The sequence below is a fragment of the Geotrypetes seraphini genome, chromosome 17 (genome assembly GCF_902459505.1).
Source record: "Geotrypetes seraphini chromosome 17, aGeoSer1.1, whole genome shotgun sequence".
Classification (NCBI taxonomy): domain Eukaryota; kingdom Metazoa; phylum Chordata; class Amphibia; order Gymnophiona; family Dermophiidae; genus Geotrypetes; species Geotrypetes seraphini.
The window spans coordinates 20,961,238-20,976,443 of NC_047100.1; the positions used below are offsets into that span (position 1 = coordinate 20,961,238).

General features: G+C 38.6%; 1 protein-coding gene across 6 annotated transcripts in view; it reads right to left on the minus strand.

Annotated features, from left to right (window-relative positions):
• The window catches only part of CADPS (calcium dependent secretion activator), a 447,229-nt gene that overhangs the window by 2,173 nt on the left and 429,850 nt on the right, over positions 1 to 15,206 (minus strand). For 5 of the 6 annotated variants that reach the window (XM_033925902.1, XM_033925899.1, XM_033925900.1 and 2 more), the window contains one exon: positions 10,171 to 10,275. The exons of the other annotated variant lie outside the window; for it this stretch is intronic. In XM_033925902.1, the coding sequence (XP_033781793.1) occupies positions 10,171 to 10,275 (105 nt within the window). The remainder of the gene's footprint in view (positions 1 to 10,170; positions 10,276 to 15,206) is intronic. 6 annotated transcript variants of the gene reach the window in all.

The following is a 15,206-nucleotide window of genomic DNA, read 5'->3' on the forward strand; positions in this document are numbered from 1 at the left end:
ATTTCTCCTCAGCTTCAATCATTTGCTTTCCTTATTTTCTAGAGGTTCCTAAAACTGCTTAATACTATCTTGGCTTCCAATAATTGTGGACTTGAGATTAACTCTTTTTTTTATATTATAATAATTCCTTTAGCATATATTTGATTTTGCTTTATCAATCTTTTCTGTACAAGATGTAAATGCTTGATAAATAATGGAAAAATTGATCAATAAAAAAAAAGGAACTCATAACCAGGAACACCAGGGTTCAAATTCTCTATTGTTGTTCCTTACGATATTGGCAGGTCATTTAACTGTCCAAAGCCTTATGTACAATCTTAGATTGTAAACCCTCTGGGGAGAGGGAAGCACCTATATACCTGAAAGTAACTCATCTTGCGCTAAATCCAAAATCCCTTCTCTTTTCTAGTATTTACATCCTGATCCGTCTGTACAATTCATACTCTGCTACCAATTAAGATCATTATTGAATGCTTGCTTCAGGTTCCATGTTTTCAAGTTGTCTATGCAGTGTTGCCCTGGCTGGAAATGAACTATAAAAACCTACAGCATTACGTAAAAATAATATGATTTGCTTAATGGTGCATGCACAAACCTCTTGGTCCAGCACAACCCTAGAAGAATATGTAGGTATTAAACACTCTCTGAAACAGGGACCCTACTGTGTCATTTCATTGTGCAGCGCCAAGCAGATTGCTGTCGTTTTATAAATTATTAATGTTATTAAGATTAAAGAAACTCACAGCTTTACTTAGCTTCCAACATGGAAAGCAAATGACAACAAAGGACTAAACCTACTTAATGCTACATTATTCCCTTCATTAGCCTCAGGTTTAGTACAACAGAAATTATATGATGTGTTACAGTCTTACATTCAGTGACTCTGTGGATAATTTCATTGTTTAAATCCCAAACCCTTCTTTCTGAGTTATAAAAATATTAGTGCAGGTCTACAATTTAACACTTTATCCCAAGAATTTATACTGCTGCAAAATATAACATAAATCACAAAGACAATAGAGGCTCGGGGTTTAGGGTCCTTTAGCGCAGAAGAAATCTCAAGAAAGATTTAATTGTTTAATAGATTGCTTTGAAAAGAAAGTGTGCATAATGGAACCTTAGGGCCCCATATACTAAGCTGCAAAATTATTCATGGGTTTTGTAGCTATTTCTGCAAATTTCAGCTAAGAGATGCAAATGAGGTCTTGGCTCATGTACATCCTTTGCTTAACTTTGCAAAGAATTTCTCACCAATTGCCAGAGTCAGGAATTTCATGATTCTGAGCTGTGGAAATACATGAGAAATCAAAGAAAAAATAAATGCCCCTTTGTGTGGTGGCCAGTTAAAATTAATATATGAAGGGTGTTTAATAATTTATCTTACTGAGTATGAAAGAAAGTAGCAAGCGTGTTGAAACAAGTCTGTGCATGTTGTGACACGTTTCAAGGTTACTCATTCATAGTTGTAGTTCAGTGCGAGTCTAACATTCCAAGAGACAGGATGTCAAGAGAGTCCTCATGTGAATCAAATAAGCACTGTTCAGTGATAAATTTCTCACAAAAGAAGGGAAAAAGCCAAAGGAGATCCATGAAAGCATACCTGCAGTTTATGGTGAGTCTGCCCTATAATCCTACAAAGTAAAATTTTGGAGCAAGCAGTTTAAGTGGGGTAGAGAGTCCATTGAAAATGACCCTCATACCGGATGGCCTGTGGAAGCAACTTCAACAGAAATGTGCAAGAAAGTAAAGGATTTAATTGTGGTGTCAGACAGACTAATTAATGTTTCCCAAATAGCTGAAGAAATGGGCATCTCAGCAGGTGCAGTTTGGAAAATAATTCATGAAAAGTTGGGCATGTCCAAGGTTAGTGCAAGATGGGTTCTAAGAATGCTGATGCCATGTCAGAAGGCCACGAGACTCCAGTGCTGTCAGGAGAACTTGGAGTTGCTTCGTGAAGACCAAGTTAATTTTTTTATAGTTTAGTGACTGGAGATGAGACTTGGGCCTATTACAGAGATCCTGAGTCCAAAATGGAGACAAAGTCATGGCAACTGTCTTCTGGGATGATGAAAGACTTTTCCTTCTAGAGTTCATGCCATACAAGACAACCATAACCAGGGAGAGTTACACCGCAAGTTGTTGACTGACCCCATTTCTGAGTATGGCACCAGCAGGATAACAGTAACTGGGAAACACTCCTTCCCCATCATAGCCATGGGGATTAGAAAAATCAAGGTGTGGGAGAGATGGAGTGCAAGCCATCGGAGACATTAGAAGTTTGGGCGGTATGGGTTCAGTTGGTTGAAGGGGGCTGATTACTATCTTTTAGCTCATAAAACATTTTCTAAGGTCTATCTTTAGTTCTCTCTGCTGTGCTTACACAATACAAGCCAAAACACTTGCTACACTCTCAACAAGAAAATATATCTATTCCAATAACAGTCTCATCTTGGCTTAATGTTACATAACAATTTCTAGCATGTTCTTTAAGGAATTCACTTTCAAATTATTTGAGGCTTGAGCCATCATATAAAATGTTTAAAGCAAACACAACTATGAACAATGATCTAGGGGTTAGTGGGGTAGAGGTGATTGAGCCACTATTGTACTAGGTTTATAATTTGTTGTGTCCTGGCAATACGTTTTACTAATGAACCTCACGGTATAGCGGTATACAAGAAATAAAATTATTATTATTATTAATGTGTGGTAAAATTTAAGTTTAGTGCATTTTAACATGGGATTTTCCCACACGCTAAGAACTGATTTAACATGGCATTTATTAGGGCTTTTAAAAAAAATTTGCAGGTTGTGCTCTATTGTAACTAGCACATGAGACCTGCAAAAAATGAATCTGGAAACATTTACCATCCATTTAGGATGTGCCAAGTGCTCCTGCATTAAGTCTGGATTATTTGGATAGTGTGGATCACTAATCAGAATACATTAGCCAGGTAAAGCATGAAGGAACAAAAAGGAAGTGAGTAAGGATAAGTCCATAACAGAGATTGAATGAATTCTTTGCTTCAGTCTTTATAGAAGAAGATGCAAGAGGTCTACCTGAACATGATTTTCAAAAGTAATGATATGGAGGAACTCAAAGAAATCTCAGTGAACCTGGAAGACATACTGCGCCAAACTATAAATATAAAGAGTGATAAATCACCTGGTCCAGATGGTATACACACTAGGGTACTGAAAGAACTCAAACATGATATTGCTGATCTGCTGGTAGTGATCTATAATCTTCTGTTAAATCATCCAAAGTACCTGAAGATTGGAGGGTGACCAATGTAATGCCAATTTAAAAAAGGTTCCAGGATAATTCAAGAAATTACAGACTGATAAGCTTGACTTAAGTTCTGGGCAAGATAGTGGAAACTATTATTAAGAATAAAAGTACAGAAAATATAGACCAACATGGCATAATGAATCAGAATCAGCTTGGGTTCAGCCAAGGGAAGTTGCCTCACCAACTTTCCTAATTTCTTTGAATAAACATGTGGTTAAAGGTGATTTTCAGAAAGCTTTTCAATAAAGTTCCTCATGAGAGACTCCTGAGAAAATTAAAGAGCCATGGGATAGGAGGCAACATTCTGTCGTGGATTAGTAATTGGTTATTGGACAGAAAACAAACGTTGGGACTAAAGTCCATTTTCTCAATAGAGAAGGGTGAATAGTGGTGTGCCTCAGCGATCTGTATTGGGACTGGTAATATTTAACATATTTATAAATGACCTGGAAATTGGAATGACAAGTGAGGTGATTAAATTTTCAGATGAAATTAAATATCTCGTGGGATACTGAGAGAGGTGCTGGGATGTAACACAAGTATAGAAAGCTAACCAGGTAATAAGTATAGAAAGCCAACCAGGTCGTGCATGGGCAAGACCAGAGGGTGAGGACTTTGATGGGAAGATAGGACTTAAATGAGAAACCAAGGTGGAAAGGGGCCCCTTCTGGTGATTCAGACAGTTCGTGACCTGTTTGGGCCGCCGCAGGATCGGACTGCTGGGCAGGATGGACCTATGGTCTGACCCGGCGGAGGCACTGCTTATGTTATGTTAAAGTTTTTACCTCTATGGCTCTTCGCCAGTGCAAGCACAATCTCCAACCTGCTGCCCATGCCAGCCTCAGCTCTCCCTCTAACATCAATCATTTCCTGCTACTTCCTATAGTGACTTCAGAGGGAGAGCAGAGGCTGGCACAAGCAGCAGATTGGAGATGCTGCTTCAGCCGGCGAAGAACTAAAGAAGTAAGGGGAACAGAGAGGAGGAGAGGTACCAGAACCTCCCACCAAGATGGTGTCTGGTGCAGTCTCCCCCCCCCCCCCTTATTATTGCCACTGAATCTACAAAATCCTGAGTGGTGTTGAATGGGTAAAAATGAATTGATTTTTTCTATTTCAAAAATTATGAAGACTGGAGGACACTCAATGAATATAAGAATGGCCTTACTGGGTCAGACCAATGGTCCATCAAGCCCAGTAGCCTGGTCTCACAGTGGCCAATCCAGGTCACTAATACCTGGCCAAAACCCAAAGAGTAGCAATTTTCCAGTATCTCAAAGAATAGCAAGATTCCAGAACCCCAATGAGAGCAACATTCCAGAGCTGAGATTGTGATGTCATAATGCCTCAGTCCGCAGTGCCTCAGAGCCAACCTCATCAGTGATGTTACAGTGGCTTGTTTGTCCTATACTTGGCTCACGTAAGAGCATAAGAACAGCCATACTGGGTCAGACCAATGGTCCATCAAGCCCAGTAGCCCGTTCTCACGGTGGCCAATCCAAGTCCCTTTTACCTGGCCAAAACCCAAGGAGTAGCAACATTGATTGCTACCGATCCAAGGCAAACAGTGGCTTCCCCTATGTCTTTCTCAATAACAGACTATGGACTTTTCCTCCAGGAAATTGTCCACATCTTTCTTAAAACCAGCTACCTTTAAAACAAATAGGAAGAAATGTTTTTTCACTCAATGAATAGTTAAGCTCTGGAACTCGTTTCTGGAAGATGTGGTAACAGCAGTTAGCATAGCTGGGTTTAAAAAAAGGTTTGGACAATTTCCTGGAGAAAAAGTCCATAGTCTGCTATTGAAACAGACACGGGGAAGCTACTGCTTGCCCTGGGATTGGTAACGTGGAATTTTACTACCACTTGGGTTTCTACCAGGTATTTGTAAACTGGATTGGCCGCTGTGGAAACAGAATACTGGACTAGATGGACCGTTGATCTGACCCAGTATGGTTCTTATGGAAGTCCTGAGTTATGTTTGTTTCTTCCGACAGAACAGTAGTTTGCTCACTTGGGTTGGGCTAGCAGTTCCAGGGATCTTCTGAGTATTTATGATATCTATTATGAGTGTAAGCTAGGAGGGCTCAGGTATTCAGATAGAGTCTCTTGTCTTGACTTCAATAAAGCTGCCACCTTTTATAATTCCACTTGAGCAAATGTGACCATATTAACTGAGGGTGAGTAACAAAAAAACACAACATAAAATTTTATTTGCATACCGCGATTCACTGTGAAGTTCGATACGGTTATCAAGTATTAAGTAAAAGACCGCATGTAAGCGGTAAGGGTACAAGTATAAACAACCTGTACAAGGGTCCACTCATGTTACGGTTGCCATGGTTATTGCCCTTTATTATTTTCATTACATTTTTCCTAATTGCTCCCCAGTGTAGGAACCAGTCGCCTTCTGTCTATTTAGAAAAAAAAACAATTTCTGGAAGAGTCTTGAAAGATGGTGAATAATGCATTTACATGATAATAACTTCAGAATTTCACACATACAGGGCTGTTTACCACAGCTGTTCTATTTTAAGGGAATATGTTCCCTGAAAAGTATACTTTAGTTCAAAATGCTTTTGCAAAAGGCCACCTCATAGTCCTCGAAATAAGTGCTGAGAACCACCTACTTAATGCTCTCAGCCTTTTTTTTTTTTAAGCAAGATATATTCCTCTGTCACCTTAAGACTTTTACTATTTGATATGTACAGAGATGGGCAATGAAAGCTCAGAATGAGTTACCGAAGTAAGTCGACATGTGACTTGTAGGTGACATCTTTTTATTGGATGAACTCGGGGGTTCTGAACCCAGCCCTTGAGACACACTCAGGATACCTAAAATAAATATGCATGAGATAAATTTGCATACAACGGAGGTGGTGCATGGACATTTATTTCATGCATATTCATTGTGGATATCCTGAAAACTTTATTGGCTGGGTGTGTCCTGAGCCTGAGAGCTCCTAGGCTAATTTAATATATCTGCGACAAATGTTCTTGAGAGTTGTAACGAACTCCCTTTAGCAAAGTCACTGAGGAAATCTTGTATTTACCTGATTAAGGAAATTAACCAATAAATGTTTACAGCTCAGTATCTTTCTCCAAGGTGCCTTCAACAGATAAGCCACCAGAAATCTTACCCACTTAAAATTCCCAGCATGCAACAATATAAAGTCTACCAGGTAAATTACCTTATCCATCCAATATCAATTAGCAAAATGCTGGAACCAATTAGCACTTACACTATGATCTTGTGACCACTATCTCGGGTTCAGAAAACGTTTAAAAGCTTATCTGTACCAAGACAGGGAGCTAACCCTGAAGTAACTCAATAAACAGTGGCGTAACAAGGGTGAGAAGCGCCCGGGGTGTTATCACCCTCCCCCCACCCTCATCTCCGCCCCAGCTCCTTCTCCGATCCCCCCTGCCGCATGTTCCCTCCCGTCCCTTCCCCTATACCTCTAGTTGAAGTTGTTGCTCGAGGCGGTCAAAAACGTGCCCCTCGCGACCCGATCGGCTCTCCCTCGGCGTGGCACCTGGAAGTGATGTCAGTGGGAGAGTAGACGAGGTCGTAAAGAGCACGTTGTTGACCGCCTCGAGCAACAATTTCAATTAAAGGTATGGGGTTAGGGAAGGAGGGCACAAGCATGGAGGGGAGGAATGGGAAGAGGCGGGGTGGAGAGAAGGAGGGGTGTCGGCACCCACTACCAACATGGTGCCAAAGACGGACCGTCCCCCTCGACCCCCCCCCTTTACCATGCCACTGATTGTAAAAGCCAATTTCTAAACTGTCTAATGCAATGCCTGGGACAAAATGAAGAGCCAATGATGACCTACTTGTATTTGTAAAAGCCAATTTCTAAACTGTCTAATGCAATGCCTGGGACAAAATGAAGAGCCAATGATGACCTACTTGTATTTGTAACTACAACCCAATTGTATTAATAGTTGTACTGATCTACTTGTACTAGCAACTTTATTGAATGTTCTTGTCAATCAGTCCATTGTAACTTCCTGGGTAACTGACCCAACCTCTTGTAATGTAATCCAACCTTGAACTGAATAGGTAAAGGCGGAATAGAAAACCCGATTAACATATAGATCAACTACTACTTGGCTATCATTGAATCTGTTTCTATGCAGGCTAACATAGCAAGCACCTTACTGTACTTACATCATTGACCAAGAGTCTCATTTATCAAAGACATTTAATGTGATTTAATGCATGTTAAACAATCCCTATCCCCATTACTCTCAGAGGGGGCTATTTACTAATTACTGCTTTAACCTTTTCCTATCGTAATAAATTTTACGTTGCGCTGGTTCCAATCGTAATTATTTTAGCAAAGTTTTGTATTATTCACCGTTATCATTGTAAACATAATGTAAATAAGTCATAAGTCTGTAAATTCAAATATTTTGTGTTCCTGGCTCTTTATTAGTCCATACAGACTGTTAATCCACTTTCTATGTCATTTCTGGAATGTCCCCTCATCCGGGACACACGATAGGAAAAGGTTAAGACCCATCTACTGATGCAGAGTCACTTGTGACAAGAAGAAAATGTGCGCCAGGTTCTGAAGGAACTGTGTTTTCTTCCATCTCTCCTGCTGCTCTTCCTGGGGATTCTATCAGCTGGTTCAACACAGTAGCATGGAGGGACTCAGATGTGTGATCTACAATCCAAAAAGGGGCCATCTAACAAACCATCTAAAATGAACCAGCATTTATGGCTGGTGCTGCAGTGACGCTGCCCTGATGGCACGGAAAATGCCTAATACACCCAGCTCTCAGCTCAGAGCCTCAGCTTGCATTCAGCTCACAGTCCATGACTTCTTCTGGAGTCCCATGGAAGAACGGTGCTCCGCTCTTCATTCTGCCGCTTCAGACACTAGTGATTTTCTTGCTTTCACCTTTACAGCGTGTCTACTTGAGTGCACGTATGCACTGTGCCTCATTCGAGCCAGACTCTTAATAAAGGCACAGACGCTAAAACACTGCCAGTGTCGAGTCTTTTGAGCCATTGCGGCATACCCATCAATAAAGTGATTTTTTTGAATTATACACCCTTGGCTGATCTCTTGACATCCTGTTCTCACGACTCCCTTGTGTACTTTTGTCCCGTCGTTGAGGCCTTTCCTTGGCTTCCAATTCACTAGCTCGATTGGGGACATGGAATTAGAAGCTGACTGAGACTGAGGGTAGTGAGAATGACTGAAGTTTATTTTTATTGGGCTTGTTTAATTTTGCTATATTTTGTCTTCCTGATTTTATTTTTAGTTTATTTCTTTGGAGTTCTTTGATATTGAAGTTTTCCCTTTTGTTGTGCCTTTTACACACCTATAGTTTTGAATTTATTGTATTATCCTTTCCCTCGTCCTCACAATCTAACTATAGTACCTATGAAAGAAATAATTACTTACATTTACCTGCGTGGATGCCCCTTCCTGATGTGATTTTGACGGGAAGCTTTTCAAAACCTGAACAAAGTGCTGGGTTTTGAAAAGCCGTCTGGACCCCTGTGCACTGTGAATCCATGTTTCTAACTAATTTTACATCTATGTTATAGTTTGGATGTTGCTATTTTTGACATAAATAAAAAAAATGTTTAAACTTAAAAAGCTGTGTCATTGAAAGTGAATCGAATCAAAATTTTTTTCCTGAATCGGGCAGCACTAGTTCAGACTGTGTGAGTTATACACATAGACCTGGATTCTGAAAGTGGTGCCCTAACTGGCATGTGCCTGAAAAAACAGTGCTAGTCGTGTGTTGCTCTGATTACAGCACCGTTTTCAGAATCCTGGCCTGTCTCGAAGGTAAGTGCCAGAAATGTAGGCCCAGAGTTTTACAGGCCAAACATCAACCCTGGTGTTGATAATTGTTATTATATGTCATTGGTGTATAACAGTAGTCAGTTTTGGGGGGTTTTCAGAACCTTCTTGGCTGCAGGAATCTCTCATCACACATATTCCTGCACAATTTTAATTTATAATAAACAGCTATGTCTATCAGTCTCAGAAACCAAAATGTGAAACGGATGAACATAGATTGTGTCCTTAACCAAAACACGGTGCCAAAATGCTCTCCTTTCTTAGATCATCATTAGAACACCATGCATTACTATTCTAATTTATTCATGCCATCAATTTGCTCTGTGTGTACAAGACAGTATAAACATTTCAAAAATACTAGAAAGCACCAAGTCAAAACTAAAATGATCAAAACTTTATTTACCCCCTCCTGTGACTTTATTATTTCATGTAAACCATTGTGATTTCACACTGAAATAATTACCTTAAGTCCAAGAGGCAAGCACACACACATTCATAGGAATAAAAATCTACTTCTAGGGTATGTTATCTCACCTTTGTATTCCTTAAAGTTCATTGTATACACCCATTGTTAAAGAAACTACTTCAATTAACCATACGAATAATATTGATTTGCATTTGGCTAATGATCCCAGAACATATTTGAAAAAAAAAAAATAGCTGGCAGCAAATATCACTGCAACATTTATGCAATTAAAACAAACGAATTTATCAAGCGATTGACTTGTTAAAATACAAATGTACAGTTCTTAAAAATGAAAGGAATTGCCTTTGCTTGAAAACTTTCATTCAGTGATCAGCTTTGTAAATGATTGTCAGTAGGTACAAAACCCCCCCCCCCAGAAGTATCTGTGAAAAGCATTTCACTTTCTATATTTCACATTAAAAGAACAATGCACAGACACGCTGTACCCAGATCTGATGACGCGTGAGCACAAACCGCCTGCTTCTAAAAAAAAACCCCACAAAACCCAACAGCAAAGAGCTCTGGCGAGGCATTCATTTTTAACGGCAGAATTTCTATAAAGAGGTTTGAGAAGAGTGAATTACCTTTACCATCCTAATAAGAGTTTTCAACTGATAAATGTGCAGCTGCAGGTCCATGCGGTCCGTCAACCAGGTGCAAACAACATTCATTGAGCTGGTGTACCATTGCTGAAAAAGAGATGAAAGTTCTCCAGCACACAAATGACAATTGCACATGCCAATTATTCTGCAAATATTGACTATCAGTGAACTATGATAATAGATATAAAGACAAAGCATTTTCTTATTGCATCAGATTAGCCAACAAGCCTTTTAATGGATAAAATGCTTCCGTTATGCATCACACCACCATGCAGAGAAAGCTCCTTTTTCCCACACTATTTTGTACCAGATAATAACATTACTGCAATTTAGTCACAGTACGACTCTGCAAGGTCAGATCATTTGCCTTGATTTGACTAAGGTCTTTCAAATGCCTTCCATTGCTCTAGCCCTGACCTTTTTAGTTACTATGTTCAATTGCTGTTTGGCATCTTTATTTATTTTTAGGGAAGAGAAAACTTTGAGTCACAGACTGAAGACAGCCCCCTTCCTGGTCACTGGGCCAATTTAAGAACTTGCAAACCGTGCAGGGGGGTTTAATACCCTGCCAGAGGACCATATTGAGAACAGAAAACTGTTTGGACCCTTGCCACACAGGAAAGACTGTTCCTATCATTAAAGAAAAAAAAAATCATCTTTTTTTGCAATCTCCATCCCTATCACAAGGAATCAAACTTAGCTGACCGTATATCTTTGCACTGATAAAAATTGAATTGTACAAGATTGTCTTCTAAGGCAAACGCGGACCATCCTAATCACATCCGCTTGCAGAGTGATTGGTTTTAATGTTACTATGAATTAGGAAAAATGTAAAAGACACACACAGACGAGCTCACTTCAAGCTGTTGAAATTATACTTTGCCTTAAGGGGGTTCAATTTTGCTTCTCGTCTGTGAAAAATGCTCGCAGCTGTGTCATTTCGGGCTGCCACCCTTACAGAGCAGGAAGTCTCTGGAGTGCTACACTTTTATAAAACTGTTCATATAGTCATAAATTTCACTCAGACATAGTGTTATAAAGTGTCAGCATAAAAAAAAAAGAATATTTTTTAACTCAGAGCTCACATCGTAGAATCTTCAGCAATATTCATTAAATACTGCAAGCAAATTATGAACGTGCTTATATTGAAAATGTATGTTTTGTGTTCAAGCAAGACATAATTTCTTATAAATAATATTCCCATGTGCTATATAGATAATATAAATGCCTAGTCACACATAATAATATACTCTAGCATATATGTATATAATTAAACTGAGACATATATATTCATAAAACTACATTGCTGATCAATGAATATATATTTTCTATTAGTTTATCTTTAGCCTAAGGATGAAACCTGCCATCTAACGCTGGCTCTTAATTTCCTTGATTTTTTTTTTAAATTCTGGTTTAAGCATTGTCCATTTTCTTCCTTTGTCAAATGTTATGCTGATAAGACTGCAGTAGCTGGGGACATTTGGTAACATTTTTGCATGGAATCTTAAGTGTGGTTGAAAAGAAAGTCATAGAAAATAAAATTTGTGTTACAAATGGTTTAAAATATTTTTATCAACCAAGTAATTCCCACTTATACTAACATGTAAATGAAAGTTCTATTCTATTAACAGGAGTCGGCCTCAGTAATGGAGCCTACGCGTAGTCGAAGTCAATGACTGAGGTGTTCAGCGTAGTTATTTTTGCTCCTTATTCTCCAATCATTGGCCTTACTCCCACTATTTAACTTTATTCAAAAAAGACTAAATCTACTATAAATTAGTTGTTTCTATTTTAAATCTAAATTAATACTTCCTGTTTTTTCAAACTTATTTTCATTAAAACATTCTGTTTAGTTCATTTCTACTCCTTTCATTACACTCTTACATCTTTCATGAAACTGCATTCTTTCAATAACATCTAATAGTAAATTCTTATTGTGTCATTACTATCCAACCTATTAACTCCTAGGCATCATTCATTGTTCAAAAAGCCTGCTTATCTTGAGTCAGCGCTTGTATTTCAAAACAGCCATATTTTTAGCCATACAGATACTCAGGGCAAAGTCAAAGAAAGAATTCCAAGATAGCAATAAAGAAAAACCAAAACTAGAACAACAAGAAAACAACTACGAAACTCTGCCATAACTCAGTAAAACAAGTATGGTGGTTGATTTTGAAATAAAACTTACCTTTTTGTCTTCCTTAGCCTAGCAGTATTCTCATACATACCCATAGGTAACCTCAATAAGTTTCCATGAAATCAAAATGGAAAAAGGTCAAGCACTACAGATTTTAATTACAGCCAGTTTACGATTACATTTAGATTGCTGAGCAATGATATGGCATAGAAAACTTAATTCAATTAAGGTCAATTCCAAATCTAAATCTAGACCGTTAAAGTTGGTTTGCTTTATTTTCATGAGTTTCCCCCACCAGCTTTCAAATAAAGTCTGTCAATCCCCTCTCCAAATTTATTACATATAGAAGAGTTCTAGTCTATTTTGTGTCCATCATGAATTACAGAAAATAAACTCTCCTTTCGAAAAGCAATACAAATCGGTACTATGTCTTCTCTCACTAGGCTCCAAACACATGAGGAGTCGCACATTTTTCACAAGGCCAGGGGAGATAAGACAACAGGGAGCTGGTTCAAATAAATATGTAGTCTTCTCTTCACACAGGTTTGGTTACTTGGGATGATAAGAGCCCATTTAATACAGTGCAATGGGAAACAGTGGCGATGAAACAAAAGATCACCCCCCAGGTCTCATTCATTGGCCATGGCATCATCACAAAGGCAACGATTTTACACCGATTATAATCACTCTACTAACCACCCAGTTATCCATTGTACAGATGTTCATGTCTTCCTACTTATTAATCAAGCTTCTTTTTTCCCCTTCTTAGAGTAACTCCTACTGTATTTCCAGTGTCACCATCAGACAGTCTCCATGAAAAATTCAGTTTTAAGGAGAGGGCAGTGAAGGAATACCCTCATCGGGACATTTCAAATACTCCACTGTCCTTTAAATCGGTGTCTCCCAAACCCTTATTTTAGCTCTGGCATACTAAACGGAGCAAATGTTTTTTGTGGCACATTATAATTTAAATTATAAAATTGCAAAACCAACAAAAAAATTTTAATTTGAGAGTTATTTATTTAAAGTTCTTTAAGCTATGTATGGGTAATTGTAACAATGGTGAAACTAAAGTAGATAGAATAGAACTGCTAATCAATGCGATGGATGTACTTGTTTTTGTGTGCAAATTAACTCAAAACGCGGCTCGATAGTTGACAAGCAGACACGCATTTCAACATCTACCATCTGCAGTTGTTCTCTTTTTTAAAATTTAATTTCTATTAGAGCTGAAAATCCAAATTAGCAAAGATAAGAAGACCCAAATGGTAACAAAAGATCAATCACGTCAAAGAATGATGCTTGTCTGGATGGTTGTATCCTTAGGCACCCAGACTCTTACATATGCAATGTACATGTCATCCATTCTAGTGTATACTTATAAAAGGAATTTTTAAATATAAAGTAAAATTCTGGAATCTCTCGTGACACACAGTTTGAGAGACACTGCCTTAAATGAATTTACATTTAATCAGGACATTCAGAGAGCCACTGTACCTGTAGCCTCGCATCCTAGGGGGATTAGTAGACCCTGAAGTGAGAAACTGGAAGGAAAATGAGGAAAAGCATTGCTTAATCTGTCCAATTTTATGCTAGAGCTCATACTATGTGAAAGATAGATGTCTGCATATATGGTCAATTCCCCCCCAACCATATATTTCAATATACCTTCTGTGCATCTAAAACATTTCTTTGTGCTTTTTTGAGAACACTGATCAACCCTAGGCACTCAATTGCATGGCAAATACTCAGAAAATACGTACTAATTTTGACCCACACAATGTCCTTTCCTATGTGGAATATCATGTACTTTATCGAGATTTGATTGTCTCATACAAATAGAACATACACAAAGTATTATTAAACTTTAAAGTAAACAATCTAAAAAAAAAAAATCACTCCTTTTTTTAATGTAAAAAATAATGGCCACTCATTATAATTATGAAATAAGAATCCTCTTGTGCAAATTAAAACAGATCTACTACTACTAAGTTTTCTTCTACCACTACTACCTCTACATCTAATCCCTCGTTATCTGCAAGAAAAATCAACAGTACCAGGCTGTACAATTGCAGGGGTGTCTAACCTTTTGGCTTCCTTGGGCCGCATTGGCTGAAAAAAATATTTCTGGGGCCACACAAACGTGCAAACGCTGCAGCAAGACGGAGGGATTCAGCAAGACGGTAAACACTCGGGGGCAGCAGAGGAAAACACCGCATCGCCCTCAACCGGGGCCGCACAAAATACTTCATGGGGCCGCAGGTTGGAAACCCCTGCTGTACAGTGTAGTGAATATAAATGTTTAGGATTGGGAATTTGCATCACATTTTCATTGGTGCCATACCTACAGTTAGGAGTGGGTCCCTGGGTATAAGCACTATTCTATAGACTAGGGATGGGCAATTAATTTTTCCAAACTGGAACTGTTTGAAGGGCCGGACCAACAGGCTGAACTCAATTCTGCTTCAAATTAATTTTCTCTCTTTATAAAAAGCAGCAAATTGGTTTGATTAGCTGCTACAGGTAGATGTTACAATTGGGCGATGGAAACAGGCATAGTAAAAACACCAACATTACATCATTGGTAACAAAAAAACAAACAACTCCTTGTTGCTTTTGCAGCTTAGCTAGCAAAGCTTCAGATGTCCGTTCCCACTCTGCATCATAGACTCTCTGTTAACCGGAACTCAAGCAACCAGAATTCTCAAGCAACCAGCACAAAAAAAAAATTTTAAGAAATACTGTAATACTTTAAATAAAAATGAAAATAAGATCAATTTCTGGCAGAAATTTAAGTGTAAACTTGGCATACCATACCTGAGTACGCCCACGTTTTGCCTATCACATCTGCGGTAGTTTGTCTGGAACGGTTTATGGTATG